This window comes from Delphinus delphis, chromosome 10 (genome assembly GCF_949987515.2).
Source record: "Delphinus delphis chromosome 10, mDelDel1.2, whole genome shotgun sequence".
In the NCBI taxonomy this organism is placed as follows: Eukaryota; Metazoa; Chordata; class Mammalia; order Artiodactyla; family Delphinidae; genus Delphinus; species Delphinus delphis.
The window spans coordinates 22,958,282-22,978,793 of NC_082692.2; the positions used below are offsets into that span (position 1 = coordinate 22,958,282).

Here is a 20,512-nt window from a genome sequence, read left to right on the forward strand (position 1 = left end):
ATGAACCCCACAGCCACTCTGTGCTTAAGGAGAAGGAGAGATAGAAAAAGTAGAGAGAAGGAGGGAGGAAAAAGCATCCTGGGTTCCAGCCCATTTGGATTCTCTTGAGATGAAAAAAGAAAATGTGCTGCCTCATCCCTTCTCCTGCTGCTGCTTCTGTTCCGGTGTTTGGAACTGGGTGAGTGAACTATTTTTGGAGAGAAGAGTGCAAAGGTTCCCCAGGGTCTGGAGAGGTAGGGGCCAGGATCTCTGGAGAAGGAACCTCTTAGGACTCAGGCAGGGCCAGTCTTGAGAGAAGGTGTGGAATAGGTGAGAGATCCTTGGGGAGCTCCACACCCTGGTACCTACCCCCAGTTCCCTGTCACAGGGGAGTAGGTTCCGATGGTCCTGTTCATTATCTTTCTTACGTCCTCTTTTAAGGAAATGTTCTGCTTTTCATTATTTAGACCTTAACTTTCTGTATTTCATCCCTCCTTGGGAAATGAAATATTTGAGCCCTATTTGAGGAATCGGCAGCAGGTAGGGGGGAATTGTTTTGAGCAGAGGAGCCGAAAATCCCAAAATTTATGCCATGTGGGCTGCACTTATTCATAAGGATAAACACTCTCAGTCCTGATGCCCTGCAGGTGGAGGTGGTGGGAGGTGGAAAGATCCATCTCTTCCTTCTACTTATACCCAATTCAGTGCTTCTATCAACCCCAACCAGACCACATCCACAGCCCCTTGTGACTTCTCCTACCCTCAAACCACCTTGAATATTACCTGCCCTCAATCTTGACACTTTGGCCCCAGATCTGACCCAGGAGCTGCCTCATTCTAAAACATATACCAAGCCACGACCTGAATTCAATCTCTAATAAAAATCATGGCTCCTGCCTCAATTGTTTACCAGAGACCCAGGCATAACTGGATGAGAGGTGACACAAAGAAACATGGAGTCTGAATACCCGGGATACTGAAATACCAACCCAGGGGGAAGGGAGGTTTAGAAAGAGTCAGGCTTACTTTTCCATGGAAAGAGACCAGAACCACCAAGGGCAGAATCAAAGGCTGGGTGAGAAGATCTTCTAAGGACATGACTTAGCTCTGGGTACTCCATATTGTAGTGCATGTTGTAGAATGTTTTATCAGAATTAAACCTAAAATATCAAATGATCCTTAACTCAAATAAATAAAATCACATTATATGGGGAGAAGTGTCATTTGAATGGGCAAGATACTTGTGAAGAATAGTAAGCAGGGCTTCCCTGGTGGCGCAGTGGTTGAGAGTTTGCCTGCCAATGCAGGGGACACGTGTTTGCGCCCCGGTCCTGGAAGATCCCACATGCCGCGGAGCGGCTGGGCTCGTGAGCCATGGCTGCTGAGCCTGCGCATCTGGAGCCTGTGCTCCACAGTGGGAGAGGCCACAACAGTGAGAGGCCCGCGTACGGCAAAAAAAAAAAGACTAGTAAGCAAAGCAGATGATGATGGGCCATCAATGATCCACATTAAAAGAGATTATTTTTGAGTAGGAACAAGCCAAAATGTTTCCACTAAAGACCCAGAGACCAGCCCTGAAAACTCTATCACTTTTGACCCAGAGACCACTAAGGATCATGTCACTGAGGGCCCAGGCACCACAGAGGACTACACCACCCCAGACCCGGGCACCACAGAGGACTATACCACCCCAGACCCAGGAACCACGGAGGACTACACCACCCCAGACCTGGGGACCACAGAAGATTATACCACTGAACATCCAGACACTAAACCAGAGGGAACAGATTCAGTAACCGCAGCGAAACCCCCTGGGCTCCTGACACCCATCAGAATCCCCTTCATTTCCCTGCCACTGCCACCACTGTTGCACTCTTTGTTGGATTCGGCTTCCTAGTGGTGAGCACCTGGCTCTGAAATGTGCAGGACATTATGGGAATAAGGGCACCTGAGGAGGATGAGGTGGGCAAGGGGAGCTGAGGCATAAGAAATTGTCAAAGGCGAGGAAACGTACACAGAGAGAGCTCTGCAAAGACGCAGAGAGACACAGAGATGGAAAGAAAAGGGGCAAGAAGCATAAAAATTGAGGGCAGAACTGAGGGACAAAGGAAGGTGTGAGAGACAGAGGGAAAAGGAGAGAGGAGGGAAGGGAAAGACAGTATGGAGAGAGATAAAGCAGACAGAAAGAGGAGCATGAAAACACAAATATAGTAAGACATGGTGAGAGCTGGAGTGAGGCTTAAACTATTAAATAAATACAGATGTAAAACTTTGGAAATTTTTATAAGATGAGAAATTGGTCGGGTAAGAGAAGAGGAGAAAATGGAAACATTTTTGGACATCCACTCATGTCAGAAATTATGTTATTTTGTATTAACTACTACCCACTCTGGAATTCTGCAGAAGATTTTTTTAAACCAGGATTGGGTAGGTTTTTATGAGCAGGGCTACTCTGTCTTGGAGAGACAATGGGTGACAGCTCTCAAAGGGGGGCTCTAGGTGTTTTTCTGTCTCTGAGGGGCCTTGTTTCTAAAAAGGGAGATAAAAGGACTCCATGTCAACCCTGTGACTTCCTCTTGCTGACTTTCAGTCTAAAATCCAAGCCTTCAACTTCTGGCCTCTGCTGGACATGGAAGGGTCGGCCCTTTGGGGCCATCCTGACTGAAGCATGAAGTGCATGTTGGAATCTTAGCAGGGGCGCTTACAATGATTAGCCAGCTCATGCAGGTCATTAAAACCTCATTCATTCCTGTTGGTCACTGATGCCACTGTGCACTGACCTCTGCCCCAAGAGGCAAACCCACAGTGCAGGATCCGTTTGTAAGTGTGATTAAGCCAAAAGTAATGCTTTATTCAGTTGAAGTGTTCAGTTTAGTTCCACCAAAAGCACATCATGAAACTAGGGCACTCTGAAGGATGGCTAAGAAAAGGAAAAAGGGGATGAAAGCCTTCATATGTACTTGACACACGCATGAATCACGTTCAGTATTCATCAGTAGAGGGAGGCCCTTCTGGACTTCACTGTAATCACAAACAAGTGGCTTTTTGATCATGTGGCTCGTGACGAAAAGTCAGATACTCTCGCTGCAGGTTGGTGGAGCCTTTTCTCACTCCAAACCAGGACTCTAAGTCCTGGCAATGGCACCTTCTTAACCTCTTATAGAGACTAAAACCAAGAGATGATTCAAAAGACTCAGTGTACAGAAAGTAAGAGGAAAGTTTGTATTACCCAACTTGCTACACTTTTAACTTTTAAATATTTGACCAAAAAAAGTTTTTAAAAAAGAATTATCTGTATTTCCATCCCTCCCCCAATTCCACTGATCAAAATAATTTTATTTTTCCTATATTACTTCAACATTTTTGGAAATTGTGTATCTTTAGTGGTATCAGGATCTGAAGAAAGTGGTAAACAGGAAGGAGCCATAGAGATGAGCTGAATAGATCTTTATAAATCACAAACCACCGGGACCAAGAGAGGAACCAAGTCTTAAAAACAAACCACTTTCTTTCTCCCTAGGAAAATTGTTTCCTTCATCCATTAAATCCATCCACCAGAGTTGTTTATCATCCCCATCATGGATTGGCAGGCACCATAAAGAGGATCCCAGCAGTGGCTACAGTTGGTTCTAGAGCAAACCAGCCTCCTCAGCCCGTAAAGGACCATGAAGTATGACGTGTGTTGTCCTCAGGCCTCCACTCCCCTCCCCCAGTCTGGAGCCCTGGAATCACCAGATGAGGAAGGTGGCTGGCCCTGGGAATAAACATGTTAGGGACACTCAGAATGCCTGTCTTCTCTGAGTATCACCTAATTCTGGCCGTGATTACGCCCTCAGGAAAATTGCCTTTACTTATCTACCAGGTTTAGTCATAAAAACTATTTGGGGGAGATACGTACAATTCAAATATAAGAGATATTCATTAAGTATTATCAAAGAAATAAAGCAAATATTTGTTCCAGTCTAGGTCACATATCTAAATCCATTCATTTAACAACACAGTTATTAAGTGCCCAGCAGGGGTCAAACACTCCATGCCTTTTTGTCTGTTCATCTCGGTCTGTCTAGCTGAGGGATACAGGTTTCTGTTCTCTCGAAAGCACCACATCCAAGTCATCCCAACACCCAGGCCAAAAGACCATGTCTACAGGAGGTAGCCCACTGGTCACTCATCAAGTATGAATTGAGTACCAGTTGGACTAGAGGGAAATTCAGTCTCAGTTCTTTTTGCTGCTTCCACAGATCCTGGGGTTGTACATAGGATAGTGGCATAAAGGAACATAGGATAAGGGAAACTCTTAAAGTCAACTGGCCCATACTAATTACCCCCAAGACACCCATGTCCCTCTGGGTCAGCAGTTCTGCCAAAAGTGCAGGGGCTTTGCTGAGTCCACCTCCCTCATCTTACCATGTAGCCTCCATCTCCAGAATGTGGCCACCTCTGCAAGGTGCTGCTAGGAAGGGGGGCATGGTTCCTGCCTTTAAGGACCCACAGAGAGATGCATGGCCATCTGGTCTCTGGACAGTACTGAAGGTAGAAAACGACAAGGTGAAGATGCTGCAGAAACATCCCGAAGGAAAAAAATGAAGCCTTAAAGAGTAAGGGAGGAATTCCCTGGTGGCGCAGTGGTTGGGAGTCCGCCTGCCGATGCAGGGGAGACGTGTTTGTGCCCCGGTCCGAGAAGATCCCACATGCCGCGAAGCAGCTAGGCCCGTGAGCCATGGCCGCTGAGCCTGCGCGTCCGGAGCCTGTGCTCCGCAACGGGAGAGGCCACAGAACTGAGAGGCCCGCGTACCGCAAAAAAAAAAAAAAAAAAAAAGAGTCAGGGAAATCCCGCCCTTAGTCTTGGAATCCTGAACTACAAGATTTGGTAGTTGGCTTCCAAGTCATATTACTCATCATACTCATTGTGACACTTGTAATTTGCTACATATATCTATGTGTGTCATCTATTTAGTGACTGTATACAGCTCACTCCAGCATGTGAGTCCAGCCACACTCATCTAATCCTCCTTTCTTCTTTATAAAGCCCAATGTTTAGAGGATGTCTTTCTTTAGGTATTGTTAAAGGGCAGTACAAAATCCAAGTGACCCCAACTGGCACCTGCTGTTACTGTGCTGCCCAGATTGAGGAAACTGAGCAAGCACACCCCTTAAAGAATTGTTCCCGAACAGGATTTACGCCCATTTGTCACCTCTCACAAAAATGTCTGCGAATGCACATTCCCGTCCAGTCTCCCATCTTTACAAACGAGAATGTTTGGTGAAGTTGTCCAGCAATAGTGATTCAACATTCTCCTTGCAAAGGAAACCATAAACAAGACCAAAAGACAACCCTCAGAATGGGAGAAAATATTTGCAAATGAAGTAACTGACAAAGGATTAATCTCCAAAATTTACAAGCAGCTCATGCAGCTCAATAACAAAAAAACAAACAACCCAGTCCAAAAATGGGCAGAAGACCTAAACAGACATTTCTCCAGAGAAGACATACAGATTGCCAACAAACACATGAAAGAATGCTCAACATCATTAATCATTAGAGAAATGCAAAACAAAACTACAATGAGATATCACCTCACACCAGTCAGAATGGCCATCATCAAAAAATCTACAAACAATAAATGCTGGGGAGGGTGTGGAGAAAAGGGAACCCTCTTGCACTGTTGGTGGGAATGTAAATTGATACAGCCACTATGGAGAACGGTTTGGAGGTTCCTTAAAAAACTACAAATAGAATTACCATACGACCCAGCAATCCCACTACTGGGCATATACCCTGAGAAAACCATAATTCAAAAAGAGTCATGTACCAAAATGTTCATTGCAGCTCTATTTACAATAGCCAGGAGATGGAAGCAACCTAAGTGTCCATCATTGGATGAATGGATAAAGAAGATGTGGTACATATATACAATGGAATATTACTCAGCCATAAAAAGAAACGAAATTGAGTTATTTGTAGTGAGGTGGATGGACCTAGAGTCTGTCATACACAGTGAAGTAAGTCAGAAAGAGAAAAACAAATACTGTATGCTAACACACATATATGGAATTTAAGAAAAAAAATTCATGAAGAGAACCTAGGGATAAGATGGGAATAAAGACACAGATCTACTAGAGCATGGACTTGAGGATATGGGGAGTGGGGAGGGTAAGCTGTGACAAAGCGAGAGAGAGGCATGGGCATATATACACTACCAAACGTAAAATAGATAGGTAGTGGGAAGCAGCCGCATAGCACAGGGAGATCAGCTCGGTGCTTTGTGACCACCTAGAGGGGTGGGATAGGGAGGGTGGGAGGGAGGGAGACGCAAGAGGGAAGAGGTATGGGAACATATGTATATGTATAACTGATTCACTTTGTTATAAAGCAGAAACTAAAACACCATTGTAAAGCAATTATACTCCGATAATAAATAAATAAATAAATAAATGGTTGTCATCAAAAAGAACACAAATAAGTGTGGCAGGCGTCCGAGCAGGGGTTCTGTCCCTGCTGGGCTGCCGCCCCCGTTGGGCTGCCACAATGGAACTCGGCGCCGAGTACCACCGGGAGAAGCTGCAGTGGGACCTGGGGGTGGAAATGCAGGACATGACTCCCAGCCTTTGTGCGTCCAGCTTCCGGTCCTGGTGGTGTCGGCCAAGTTCGAGGGGAAGCCGCTGCTTCAGAGACACAGGCTTGTGAACACTTGCCTAGCAGAAGAGCTCCTGCACATCCATGCCTTTGAGCAGAAAACCGTGACCCCAGAGCAGTGGACCCGTGAGCAGCAGAAATAAGGGACCCAGACCTGCACACCTATTAAATTATGAATCAGACCCCCACCCCCACAGAAAAAGAACACAAATAACAAATGTTGGCCAGGATGTGGAGAAAAGGGAACCCTTGTACAGTGTTGGTGGGAATGTAAATTGGTGCAGCCTCTTGTGGAAAACAGTATGGAGGTTTCTCAAAAAATTGAAAATAGAAGTACCATATGACCCAGCAATTCTACTCCTGGGTATATATCTGAAAAAAACAAAAACACTAATTCGAAAAGATATATGCATCCCAAAGTTCAGAGCAGCACTATTTACAATAGCTAAGATATGGAAGCAACTGACAAAGGTATCAGTTGGATACAAAAGTATCCAACAGATGAATGGATAAAGAAGATGTAGTATACATATACAATGGAGTATTACTCAACCACAAAAAAAGAAGAAAATTTTGCCTTTTGCAACAACATGGATGGACTTGGAGGGTATGATGCTGAGTGAAATAAGTCAGACAGAGAAAGACAAATACTGTATGCTATAACATATGCGGAATCTAAAAAATAGAACAAACTAGTAAATATAACAAAAAAGAAACAGACTCACAGATATAGAGAACAAACTTAGTAGTTACCAGTGGGGAGAGGGGCGGGGGGAGAGGCAAGATAGGGGTTAGGGATTAAGAAGTGCAAACTACTATGTATAAAATAAATAAGCTACAAAGATATATTGTACAACACAGGGAATAGAGCCAATATTTTATAATAACTATAAACCTAAAAATTGTGAATCACTATGTTGTACACTTGAAACTTATATTGTACATCAACTACACCTCAATTCAAAAAAAAAATAGTCTCATCTTAAAAGTTTCAATTCAATGGGGCTTCCCTGGTGGCGCAGTGGTTGAGAGTCCGCCTGCCAATGCAGGGGACACGGGTTCGTGCCCCAGTCTGGGAAGATCCCACATGCTGTGGAGCAACTAAGTCCATGCGCCACAACTACTCAGCCTGCGCTTTAGAGCCGGCGAGCTACAACTACTGAAGTTCATGCCCCTAGAGCCCGTGCTCTTCAACAAGAGAAGCCACGGCAATGAGAAGCCCGCACACCGCAACGAAGAGTAGCTCCCGCTCAGAGTGGCAGAGTGCAAGTGGAAGAGGTGGAGTTAAACTCGGGTCTTCATTCACTGTTTACCTCATTAGAGCTGAATCTCAAGTGATGAATAACTGCTCAGCACCCTCCTCATAAAACCTTTATCCTTCAGCTTTTCCTTCTCTAGGCTTTCAATGACAGGTCCTTGGACCTAGCCTTTAATCTGTTTTGAGTTTTGAGCCAAGCAAGAGAAACCAGACACCCTCCCCATTCTTGGGGAGCCCCCAGCCTGAAAACGAATTTTGGACATGCAGACACAAATAAACCCATCTGTGTGTACAATGAACAGTAGGAAATGTGTCATCAGTTTTGACATTTACGGCATTCATTTGCCCTGACAGGGGCATTCTGCTTTTTAAAATATTTGCAGCATCTCAGGCCTCACCCTTGAAAGAATTTGAAGACGACACAAGCAGAGTTGCTCCATTTTTGGCTTACGACCCCACCCAAGAGTTTTTAAGGCAGCATCCCTGAATCAGGGCAGCTTCAAGGTATTTTTGATTTTCTCCACCCAGGAGAGTTTTTCAGTTCCTCTGCTCTACCCATGGGAGAGATGGTGTATGATGATTCACTTAACCATCCATCAGATCTTTACATAGGACACATATGCCAGTTACTATGTGTGGCTCTGAGGACACAGTGGAGAGCCATATAAACAGCTTCTGCCTTCAACGTGCCTGGTGGAAGCTCGTGGACATTGCTGTCATGTAGATGCAAAAGTTATGAAATATTTTAGTGTTCTACACCCTCTTTGGGAACCTTAAAAAAAACTCATGGAGCTTTCAGCAGTGACATTTACCATCGGTCATGTCACCATATGGGGCAGCAAGCAAAGTGAGGTACAGGTGCACCCCTGAGCAGAGGCATTTCCTCTCACACTGAGACCACAACAGACACATTCTTCCTTGTTCTGATTAGTATTCACTGCTTGTGTTTAGCTGCTTGCAGTTGATACCCGATTTGTGAATGGAGCTGAAGTATAACGCATCATTGGATACTGGATCAAAGAGCTGCAAGTGTTTAAAAAGCAGAACTCACTAGTGAAGTCAGACAAATAACATAAATGTCAGGATTGATGAAAACTGGCATTAGAAAAATTTGGATGTGGTAAATTTGTTACATTGACATGAATGAAGATTTAATCTGAATACAGAGCTAGCATGGGAAAAGAGATAAAGGGGGGGGGCGGGGGGGGCGGGGGGAATGCAATGAAAAGAAACTGTGGAGACAAATGGCCTGAACAAAAAGAGGCTCCCGGACTGCCTGTATCTTCCTGATTAAATGTCTTGATGAGCCCTCTAGTGGCAATGGCTGGGTAGTGGTCCTCTGAGACATGAGCCTCTCTTGGAAATTGATCGCCTGGAGTATCTCAGGGGAAGTTGGCTTGCATTACCATCTCACAGTGTCACACACCAGCTCCCTCCTTGTCTTGCACTTGCTGGGCACTGAGCACAGCATATGTCCACATATGTCTTGTAATTTATAAAATATGATAAGTGACTTTTGGTGAGTCGCTTAACATTTTGGAGCTGTGTTTCCCTACTTATAAACAGCTACACCGTTCATTCATTTACCCGTTCATTCATTCTACACATATTTACTAAATGCCAGCTCTGGGACAAGCATTGACTTCAGCACTGAGGCTACAGTAGTGAACAGGTGTCCTACCTTTGTGGGGTTTTTGTTCTAGTGACTGTAGGATGTCTGATGATTTTTGCCACAAATGAGTTCCTCCTTTTTTGACCATAGATGAGTTACAGACTGAAAACAGACACCAGAAAAGAAAAAGTCAAAAAACCTGGGTTCCAATCTAGTTCTTCCCCTTTATAGAGTGTGTAATCTCTCTCAGCCTTAGTTTATCCATTAATTAAGTGGGGTTATTATTGTCTGTCCTGCCTAGATCATTGTTAAATCAAGAAAAAGCTATATTTTTTCTCAAACTACATGTAATGACAGTCAAAACAGCAATGCAGCTGTGGAAACAGTGTCCATGGCAACCAATGGTCCGGTCATTCTTTCCTGTCCCTGGGTCAAAAAAGTTCCAGAGTTTCTCTTGTCATTTTCAGGTGTTAAGCAGTATTGTTTTATATACATAAATGTCTAATCCAGAATAATTTGTCACCTTCAGGTGTTAAACAGTATCATTTTATATATATATGTATATATATATATTTTTTGTATACATAATAGATATGTATTATATTTGCATATATTTGTATATATATTATATATATTTGTATATATATTACAATTTGTATATATACATTTGTATATATATTTGTACATATGTATATATATTTATGTGTATATATAAATATGCTATATATATACACAAATGCTATATATATAAATGTTTTATGTATATATATATATATACAAATGCTATATATATATAAATGCTATATATATAAATGTTTTATATATATATATATATATATATATATATATATATATATACACACAAATGCTAAAGGAACATCCCAAGAGGCACCTATGTGGGACAATAAGGGATCAACAGGTCCAGACTGAAACAGGAGTTTGGGGCCAAGGCCTCAGGAATAAAGAGAATTACTTCACCTGGCTACAGAAGTCTACGTCCAAGAAAAAGATAAAATTGATTAATTGTCATGCATTTGAATGGAGAGGAAAACTACACTGTTGAAGGAGAATTTGGTGACAGATTAGTGATAAATTTATATACAAGCCATTAAAGGAACACCAAATATATCTACATTGTTCTGGCTGTCATTCCATAAGGCTCAGCTGAGAACTTGCTCCTTCAGCCCTTCTAAAGATTTCAAAAGCTCCTAACAGCCTTTGTAAAATCCCTTCCTGTTTAATAAACCTAGAATAATCTCTAGTTCCTTCACTCAACCTTGACTGATACAACTTGTTATTAAAAATAGGAAGATAAAAGCCAACTGAGTATTGAAATGTTTGCAACTAGCGAAAGAGAACTAAAGATTGGGAAAGTGGTAATAAGGACCACAGCTTTTTGTTATAAGTCTTGTAGGACCTTCTGCCTTTTAAAATTATATACATGTATAAATTTGGTAAAAATTTAAAATAGTCAAATGAAAAAAACACATTTAGGAAATAATATACAGTAAGACATATACTGGGTTTAAAAAATAAGCTCCACCATCCATGCAGACTGTGTTGTTTCTTTAAAAGTCGTGTCTGAAACATTCCCACATCTTGGAACATTTACAAATGTATGATAAGGACACCTCTCCTAAATGTATATGCCTCTCGGTTTTTCCTGACAACATATTACAGGTTGTCTTCATTTATCCCTTTCCCCTGGTATCCTGAGGTTGGTATCCTTACACTTTTTAGTGAATGCGGCACCTCACATTTCTAGCAGATATCAAATAAATTTCAGGGCCCTATATTCTCCACCTTTCCATCTACTGCTCTCCTCTACACCCTGCAGAAACCCAAGGCTTCCTTAGCTTCGTGCCAATGAAGCAGCTGCGGTCACAAATAAGCTTGTGCCTGTGGGGACCAAGGAGATTCAATGTATTTTCAATCCCCTCAGTCTTGGTTTGTGCCCAAGAGAAGGCAGCTGCTCTTGAACTTTCAGACTCTCAAGTGACTCAACTCTCCAATTCCCAGGGTTCTGCGTATACCCTCCTTGATGTCATCTTCCAGACCGTGCCAGATGTTGGGCAAGTCTTCAAAGTTGACTTAATCAAGATCTAAATCCCAAAATCCTCCATCAGTCACCTACGAGCTCCAATGGCCCTGCTGGGGTCCTGAGGGAGATAAGTGTGAAACATACTCCAGGCAAAATCACTCTTTAAGGCTGGTCCATGGGAATTACTCAGAGCCCCCTCCTGCTGGTGAGGGACACTTCACCCCTCTTTGGAAGGTCCAAGAGTGAAGGACTCATGGGACATGTGACAGGGCATGGTGAGGCGGGGTTTCTACACAACCGTGCCTCTTGTCTAGGCAAAGAGTCATTGCGATTAGACACATTCACTAATCCAGCTTACTAAGGTCAGAAGCCACAATAGAGTTAGGGCCAAACCTCAGGAATAAAGAGTCCCTTTTCCTGGAATGTTCTCAATTTCTCATTAAGGACATTTTTTAATGTCCCTCCTCATCCTCCTCCTTTTCTTCCTTTTCTTCCCCTCCCCCCACTCCTCCTCCTCCTCCTTCTTTTCATTTTGCAATAATTCTAGACTCACCAAAACAATTACAAAAATAGTTCAGATATGTCCCACACAACCTACAGCCATCTTACCCCAATGAAAGCATCTCACGTACTGTAGTACGTTGCCAAAACCAGGAGTCAACACAGTTTTTTTCCTCAGGTAGATTTGGTACTTGAAACTCCGGAAATGTCTTTCCATCATGACTAACAAAACAGGTTTATAGTTTTCAAGGTGCTGCCCTTTGAAGAGGAAGTGCTTTGAGTCCAATCCAAGCCAATGCTTGAGGCACAAGACTCTGCAGTTTTCTGGTCTAGTTTGTTTGTGAAGAGCTGAGATTCGCTGGAGCATCAAAAAAATGGAAATGTTCCTGCAGATTGTCACCAGAGAGAGCGGAACTGATGGATGTTAGAAGATAATCTGGGGATGGGTCCTCAGCAGCGGGGAGAGCTAAAGGGCCAATGCAGGTGGTTATTGGAGAAGTTATCTGGATTGTTTTTAATGAGAGACATTTCTCACCTCAATGGGTTTCCTAATGAGTTTAGGTGGTGGAAAACATCATTAAAACAGAAGAAACATCAGTATTTTCCAGGCCCTGAGGGTAATCCACTTACTTTTCCTGGATGAAGTCCCTTCTGAAGAGATATACCATTCTCTTTTAAGAAGATGGGTGCAGAAGCCCAGGAATTCAACCCGCGGATTTCCCTGGTGGTCCAGTGGTTAAGACTCCAGGAGGGGCGTTAGCCTAAGGGGTCCCTGCGGAGAAGCCCCCAAGGCAGCGAGCTGAGAGGAGGCCCCGTTTTCTCCTCCGTCATCCTCATCACGGCCTCACACCTCAGCCTCAGCGATAGGCCCTCTAGAAGCTGCCACACAAACGATAAAATCCCCAGGTCCTGGGGCAGCACAGCTAAAACCCCTAAACCGCTGAGGGTGAGAGTGGAAGGAAAGAAAAGGAGAATAAGGAGAGCAGGCGAGAAGGAAGAAGGCGCAGCGGCGAGGAAGGAGAAGCAAGTTGCAAAGGAACGGAGCAGGGCCGGTCAGTGAAACGACCACAGGCCAGGAGGCGGCATCTCCCGGGGAGAAACAGCGCCACCCAGCTGTCCAGCTCCGCGCGGCTTGCCAGGGCTTCTCTTTGTCCTGCCGTTTCCAGCCGGCGCTGCACTTTCTGTGCTCCCAGCTACCGCCGCTGGTGAGTGGCGTTCATTGAGGTCCTCAGCCGGGAGCCTGGGGCGGTTTCAAGGTCCGGGTGGGATTCGGTGAGCGTCGCGGGGACCGTCTCACTTGCGGTGCAGCGGGGTGGGGAGTGGGGGCGGGGGAGTGGGGGGAGTCGGGGGCGGGGTGAGGCCGGGGAGGGGCCGGGAGCGGCTCGCGGCCTGTGGCCACCAAATAACGTTCCGGCTTTTCAGTCTCTTTCCGACTCCCACCCTCTGCTCCCCCTGCTGCACCCGCCCTCCCTGCTTTCCTCTTCCTCACACATCCGCGTCCTCTGACTGCCCTGGGTGGGAAGGCTGCCCCCAAGCCCGGGTTGCTCCCGTCAGAGGCGATCAAGGGCTCTTGGAGGTCCGACGCTCAGGCGGCCACTTCCCACCGGTGTGCGGGACGCCCTCTTAGGCCCCTGAGCGCTGTCCTCTCCTCCTGTTCTCAGCTCTGCCCTCTTCCCGTTTCTGGCCTCGGGAATCAGGGGGCTTCCAGGCAGGCAGCGCTCAAGGGCCTCAGGCCTTGGAGTTGAGGGTCTCTTTCTAGTGACTGGAGCTCTAGGAAGGGCCCAAGGGCCCTGAACCACACTTCCTACTGCTGTGGGCACCGTGGCCGATCCTGGCTTTCACTGAGGGAAGCGACAAAAAATGTTTGCACATATTCAGATACAGAAAAGTCATTCTGTCTTATACATGAACTAAGTTCAATTTTGGGCTAAGTAACTTGCCTCTTTGTGGCCTGTCAGACATACATTGTACATCTGCTTTAATTATTAAAGGAAAGGGCACATTGACCAGAAGTAAAGAATGTCCATGTTAAAAATAAAGACTAGGGCTTCCCTGGTGGCGCCGTGGTTGAGAGTCTGCCTGCTGATGCAGGGGACGCGGGTTCGTGCCCTGGTCCGGGAGGATCCCGCATGCCGCGGAGCGGCTGGGCCCGTGGGCCATGGCCGCTGAGCCTGCGCGTGCGGAGCGTGTGCTCCGCAACGGGAGAGGCCACAACAGTGAGAGGCCCGCATACCGCAAAAAAAAAAAAAAAAAAAAGACTAAATGCCCCTCTTCCTGCGACTCCAACGCTGGTTCACCTTTGATGATAAGACTCCCTTCCCAGGTGCCAAGGCCATACAGTATGTGCTGCACGTGTACGTGCTGGTCTGTTTGTTTTTTTTAGACCTTGGAGAAATGTAGCCCTGACTTGTTCAATGTTTGTTCTGACAAGTTATAAAACTGTGCTGAAGGAGAATTCCCTGGCGGTCCAGTGGTTAGGACTCAGAGCTTTCGCTGCCGTTGGCCGGAGTTCAATCTCTGGTCTGGGAACTAAGATTCTGGTGCGAGGCAGCCAAAAAACTACCCCCCCAAAAAAACAACAACAACAACAAAAAACGACTGTGCTGAAAACCCTGCTTCTCCAGAGCAGTTTCTCAGAGTTATCTGGGAAGCTGGCTTCCCGGCTAGTCCTTAATTTGGCTCAAATAAAACACTCTACTCTTTTTTTTTTACTATATTTTATTTTTTATTTTTTGAATTTTTGAATTTTATTTTATTTATTTTTTTATACAGCAGGTTCTTATTAGTCACCCATTTTATACACATCAGTGTATATATGTCAATCCCAATCTCCCAATTCATCACACCCTCTACTCTTATTATAGATTGTTTATTCATTATTTTCACTGAGAGAAGTTAGGGTCTGACCGTTTTGGAGCCAAGGGATTCTTCCTGTGATTTCTGTGACCCCGCCACCAATGTTAATTCTTATTTTCTGCTGTGCCCCTGTTCCCACCCCTGATTCTCTCCTTGCCTCCTCCCCTGCCATCTGTTGCGCCCCCTCAGGATTTGCCCTCACCCTCCCTGCTGTTCCCTCCTCCCTGCGGTTCTCTGATCCCTTCCTAGGGCGTCCTCACCCTCATCCTCTCGTCCCTCATGGATCTTTACCTGCAAGGATCAGTCACCTGTATGGCTCCTACCTTCCCCCAGCTTTCACTGACCTTACATTTCTGGGATTGACTTTTGCCCACACTCACTTTTGCCCAGTATGAATTCCCTACATCCCCACTAGTTTCAACACCAGGGGGAGCTGTGGTGATGGGCCTTGACAATTGTACCCTGAGCACAGTGCACAGCCCCTGTGGGAGGACCTCTCCCCCGGTCTTGGCACCCATCCTCCTACCTCCGCCGCAGTGCAGGCACCAGCTCTTGGCCCTCATTAACTGTGGGCCTTTCACCCAGCACTGCCCCTTCCCCACTCCTGCATCCCAAACATCACCCTCTGGAGGCTTCCACTCTCCAGGCCTCAGGTGCTGGACTCCACTTGCCCTGGTCCCTCTGTACCTACCCCCATGGCACCTTGCCCAGCTCGCACGCCGTGTCCACCTGCCGTGGGCCCTCACCACGTTCTCATCAATCACAAGCTTCCTCCCAGGAATCACCACACCATCCTCACCCTCCCTCAACCAGAGCACCCCTCCTCTCCTGTCTTCACCCTAACCCAAGAGCCCCCAGAGTCACCCCTGAGGCATGCTCATCCCCTGCCCCCCAATCCACCCTCACCACTGTCTCCTCTGCAGCCCCTTGCCCTTCCTCCCTCCCCAATAGGAATACTACCCTTGGTCCAACTGCCCACCTCCTTGGCCTTCATCACCCTCTCTTGGGTTCACTGACCCCAGTGGGCTCTCACTACATCAACCATGTATCCAAAATCCTTGTTGATGCCACTTGGTCAGTTGGCCTTTCCCTACAGGGGGGTCTTCCCCCAGCCCTGCCCCTCCTGTGCTGGCTGCCTGACCCATGCCCTCTGTGGAGGTGTGACCTGCCCCCAACCACTCCCACCATGCAGGTCCCTCCCAATGTGCACCTTGGCTTTCCAGTTCTATTTTCTCTTGCCAACCCTCCTTCTAATTCTCCATGACCCTTGGGCACATGGCACTGACTCAGGCCCCCAACACCCACCTCTCCCAGGGGACACTGGCAGGTCCAGCCACCTCCCCACCTGGGGCCTCACCATGCCTCTTGCACTCTGGGCCCAGACTGCTTCACCTCCACCAGGGGTACTGGCCCACCTTCCACTCTCTTAGGGCCACAGCCCAGCCCCTCAGGGCCCTCTGCCTCGTGCCTCACCCTCCCTTGAGCCCACCTTGTCCATGATGAGCCTGCCCCACGGGCAGCAGCCCTCGCTCTCCATCTCACCTGACCCGCCTCTGACCAGGGATGCCTCTGATCCTGGGCCTGACACTGCCCCTCCCTCCCCTCTGACTCCACCTCCCCTCACCCTGGTCTTCCTGCCTCTCCCTTGCCCCCTGCAGGCCAGCTTCTCCCCTTGGCCTCCTGCCTGGACCCTTAGGGAGCCGGTGCCTCCCTGTCCTGGCACTTGTCCTGCATGTTTGCCCATCTCCACCCCTCCCTCCACTCCTCAATTCCCCTCTCCTTCCCTTCTCTTTTTCTTCTTTCCCCTGTGTTGGAAAAATTCTCATTGTGGTCCCTTGTACATGTGCATGTTCTGCATCCTCAGTCCTGGAGCAGGTCAGGACAGCAGAACTTGTCTGGTAAACATTTGATGTGCACTTGTTTCCGGAAAGCTCTTTCATCTGCGGTTCCCCCTTCCCCAGGATCACACAGTCTTCATTACAACCTCACGGCGCTGTCCCGGGATGGATCTGTGCAGTCCAGCTTTTTCGCTGGGGGACACTTGGATGGCCAGGCCTTCCTGCACTATGACCGTGAGACAGGCAGGTAGAACCCCGGGGGCTGTGGGCAGAAGAGCTGGGAGCTGAGACGTGGGACACAGAGTCCAAGGACTTGACAGAGACGTGGAAGGACCTCAGAGAGCTTCTAGCAGAAATCCTGGCCCTGCAGGAGGAGAAAGGAGGTGAGAGTGGGGAGGGTCCGAGAGTGCTGGGAGGCCTTTCACTGGATTTGGGGGCAGGGGCCAGAGGATAGGGGTCTGTGAGTTCAGCAGGGGGGTGGCCGTGACTCAGCAGCCCTGGGAAGACATGAGGGGAGCAGGGAGGGGGCCCTCTGGCTGGAGTTTCTCACTTGGGTGTGAGGACAGAGGGACACGGGGACTGGAGGAGTCACTGCTGGTGGGGTGGGTTGCAGGTGTGAATTCCCTCCAGGAGATCTGGGCTGTGAAATCCGAGAAGACAACCACGCCTGGGGCTTCAGGTTTCGCTACTATGATGGGGAGCTCCTCCTCTCCTGTCACCCAGAGACCCACGGATGTACAGCGCCCCAGTCCTTGGCTCGGAACTTGGCCATGGAAATGGAGAAGTCCTGGGACACAGATGGCTTTCAAAGCAAGTATTACCAGGCCCCCGTGCAGGGAGAGCTTTGTGGAAGACTGCGGGGCTATCTGGAATCCTGGACAGGCTTCAGGGAGAGAACAGGTACTGCTCCTGGGCCAGGGCCCTTCCTCTCCCCCAGACCCCTAGAGCCTCCCCGCCGTGACTCTGCACACGGAGACCCTTCCTGTCCTCTGGGTGCACATTTGCTCTGCTGGCGTGGTGTCCTGCAATCTCCTGCTCCGTTAAATCCACTGTAGAAAGACGGGCAGGTGGGGAGGGGAATGAACCGCACCAGTGACGATCATCCAGGGGAGCAGTGGGCCCTCCGACAGAAACTGGACCAGGGAAGAGGGGTGTCAGGCAGGAGAGGAAGCCCCTAGACCAGGGTGGGCGCCCCTGGCTCCCAGCCTGCCCGTCCCAGAAAGTTCCCTCCTGGTCCCCAGGAGCCCACCCTGCACGGCCCCCTCCTCAGCATCAACACGTGGATCCAAGAGAGTGAGGCCCCATCCCAGCCGCTCCTCCTGCCCGGCTGAAGGAACGGGGCCCCAGGGTGCAGACCAGACTTGGAGCAGGTCTGCGGTGGACAAGGGCTCAGCCAGAGGTGGAGCGTGTTCTCTCCGTCTCCCTTAGAGGGAGCAGGGCTTGGCCCCAGGCCTCAGTGGCTCTGTGCTTTCTCCCACAGGGCCCCCAGCCGTGAACGTGACCCACAGCCAGGACTCAGAGGGCACAGTCAACCTCACATGCTGGGCTTTTGGCTTCTTTCCCCAAAATATCTCTGTGGCCTGGTTTTGGGATGAGGAACCCATGAGCCAGGAGGCCCAGCGGTCTGGGGGTGCCCTGCCTGATGGGAACGGGGCCTACCGGACCTGGGTGACCAAAAGTGTTTCCCAAGGAGAGGAGCAGCGGGTCCAGTGCCACTGGAACACAGCGGGAATCACAGTGCACACACTGTGCCCTCTGCTGAGCCTGGGGTGATCCTGGAGGGGCTTGTGACCCTGGGTCAGAGGCCAGGGTCAGGGAGAGGAGAGCAGGCCTGTGGCTCTGGGGTGCCTGGGTTATATATAATAAGTCCCTCTCTCAGGAGAGACCCTGTTGCGTCAGAGTCAATAGTGGACCATCCTGGGTGTTGCTGCCTTTGCTCTTGTTTTTATCATCGGGCTTTGTGTCCTTTGCTACTCGAAGAAGAAGAAGAAGACAGCATTAGCTGTGGGGAGCCCAGGTGAGAAATCTGGGCGCGGGTGGGGATGGGAGGGGCTCTGCCTGGGATGTAGGGTCCCCCTCGTGTCCCTCTGCACAGATGTGAGAGGATGACAAGCCTCTATTCCAAGAGTTGGACATTGGGGTATTTGTGAGGGGAATGGGAGCCACGTCTGCTCTAACCCCTTGGTTCTGCCTAAAGCCAGGGCCAGGCTGGGGCCCTTAGTGTCCAGCGAGGCCTCTCCTTGCTCGGGTGAGACTGGGCAGCAGTGAGGGTTGCAGCTCCTTTTGTTCTCATCTCTTTTTCTCTACTCTCAGGCTCACCAGGGCTTGTCTGGGGAGCATGTGTTGGATCATGTGCTGGTTGGGAGGGTCTAGGTGATCCTGGAATCAGAGGGAACCTGAAGTAAAGTGTTTGTGACCTGGTGAGGAGGGGTTAAAAACTGAGGAGGAATTCAGAGGAAAGGTGATTTCCTGTCTGCATTTCTCTCCCCCAATTTTTCAGCCAGTATTAAGAATCCAAGTAGAAGAATCATAAGGCTCAAACTAGGGTTCAGTGGATGGTGCCAGAGCCCTGCCTGTGATGCTCCCTTGTGAGGCCCCACCTAGAAATGTTTTGCAACCTCTCCAGTTCCTCCTCCATGAGCTGTCTTCTGAGTTTCGATTCCTCTGGGTCACCCCCAGCCTGCATCCTTCTCAAGTTCCCATGCTTGCTGGGATTTCCTTCATATGGAGGAGTAGTGAGCAGATACCGCTTGACCATTTAGGGAGAGGAGACCAGCCAATCCTTGGACACCTGGGGTCACTGATTTTATCTTACCTCCAGGTTCTTTCCTGTCCAGCCCCTCAGGACACAGTCCAAGGGCTCTTTAGAGGAGGGCACTGGGTCTGCGTTCTGTGGCCTCACCCTGCCCTCCCTGAGCCAGTTCCCTTGCTCACGGTGGTCACTGCCCTGTAGATTTGGACAAGGGGATGGTCACACTGATTTCCCCATAATCAGGTTGCTTGAGGGGAGAGGAAAAGAGCAGCAGAGCTTTGTGTTTGGCAAAGAGCAAAGGCAGAGCGTGGAACAGTGAAAGGGTGGCGTGTGCAGGCTCAGCTCCTTCTGTTGATGCCACCTCTTTGTGTCACTGGCGTGCTTGGGAATGCGGTTTCTCATCCACGAGCCTAATTCCCTTATCATTTGGCCTTCAGCCTGGGCATACAGGGATGGTTAGTCACCCTGCCCCACAGCGAGAGGCTCTGTCCATGCAGCACCCAGAGCGGGGGACCAGGCAGCTCTGTAGTTGCTCCTGTTCTCACCTGGGGCACCCCCGACCCCTCCCCACCCACCCCACCCTCTCCCTGAGAGAGGGACTTATTATATATAACCCAGGCACCCCAGAGCCACAGGCCTGCTCTCCTCTCCCTGACCTTGGCCTCTGACCCTCCCAAGGTCACAACCCCCTCCAGGATCACCCCAGGATCACCAGGGGGCGCAGGATGTGCACTGTGATTCCCGCTGTGTTCCACGTGACACTAGACCCGCTGCTCCTCTCCTTGGAGAACACTTATGGTCACGGAGGTCTGCTGGGCATGCCGGCACATGGGTTCCTCATCTGGAAACCAGGCCACTGAGATATTCTGGGGAAAAAAAGCCGAAAGCCCAGCATGTGAGGTTGACTGTGCCCTCCAAGTCCTGGCTGTGGGTCACGTTCACGGCTGGGGCCCCTGGGGGAGAAAGCACAGAGCCAGTGAAGCCCGGGGTCAAGCCCTGCTCCCTCTAAGGGAGACGGAGAGAACACGCTCCACCTCT

General features: G+C 48.6%; 1 protein-coding gene and 2 pseudogenes across 1 annotated transcript; 2 read left to right on the forward strand and 1 right to left on the reverse strand.

Annotated features, from left to right (window-relative positions):
- The first annotated feature begins 6,508 nt into the window (after positions 1-6,508).
- LOC132431780 (bolA-like protein 2 pseudogene) lies at positions 6,509-6,759 on the forward strand (annotated as a pseudogene).
- Positions 6,760-14,290: 7,531 nt separating this feature from the next.
- On the forward strand, positions 14,291-18,990 carry LOC132432944 (MHC class I polypeptide-related sequence B-like). Its single transcript, XM_069541070.1, is given in 9 exon segments — positions 14,291-14,392; positions 15,134-15,194; positions 16,816-16,964; positions 16,967-17,105; positions 17,336-17,356; positions 17,359-17,622; positions 18,203-18,436; positions 18,439-18,519; positions 18,920-18,990. Coding segments are annotated over 9 exon segments (1,122 nt in total).
- Positions 18,991-19,661: 671 nt separating this feature from the next.
- LOC132432943 (MHC class I polypeptide-related sequence B-like) overlaps positions 19,662-20,512 on the reverse strand; it is a 159,508-nt pseudogene continuing 158,657 nt past the window's right edge.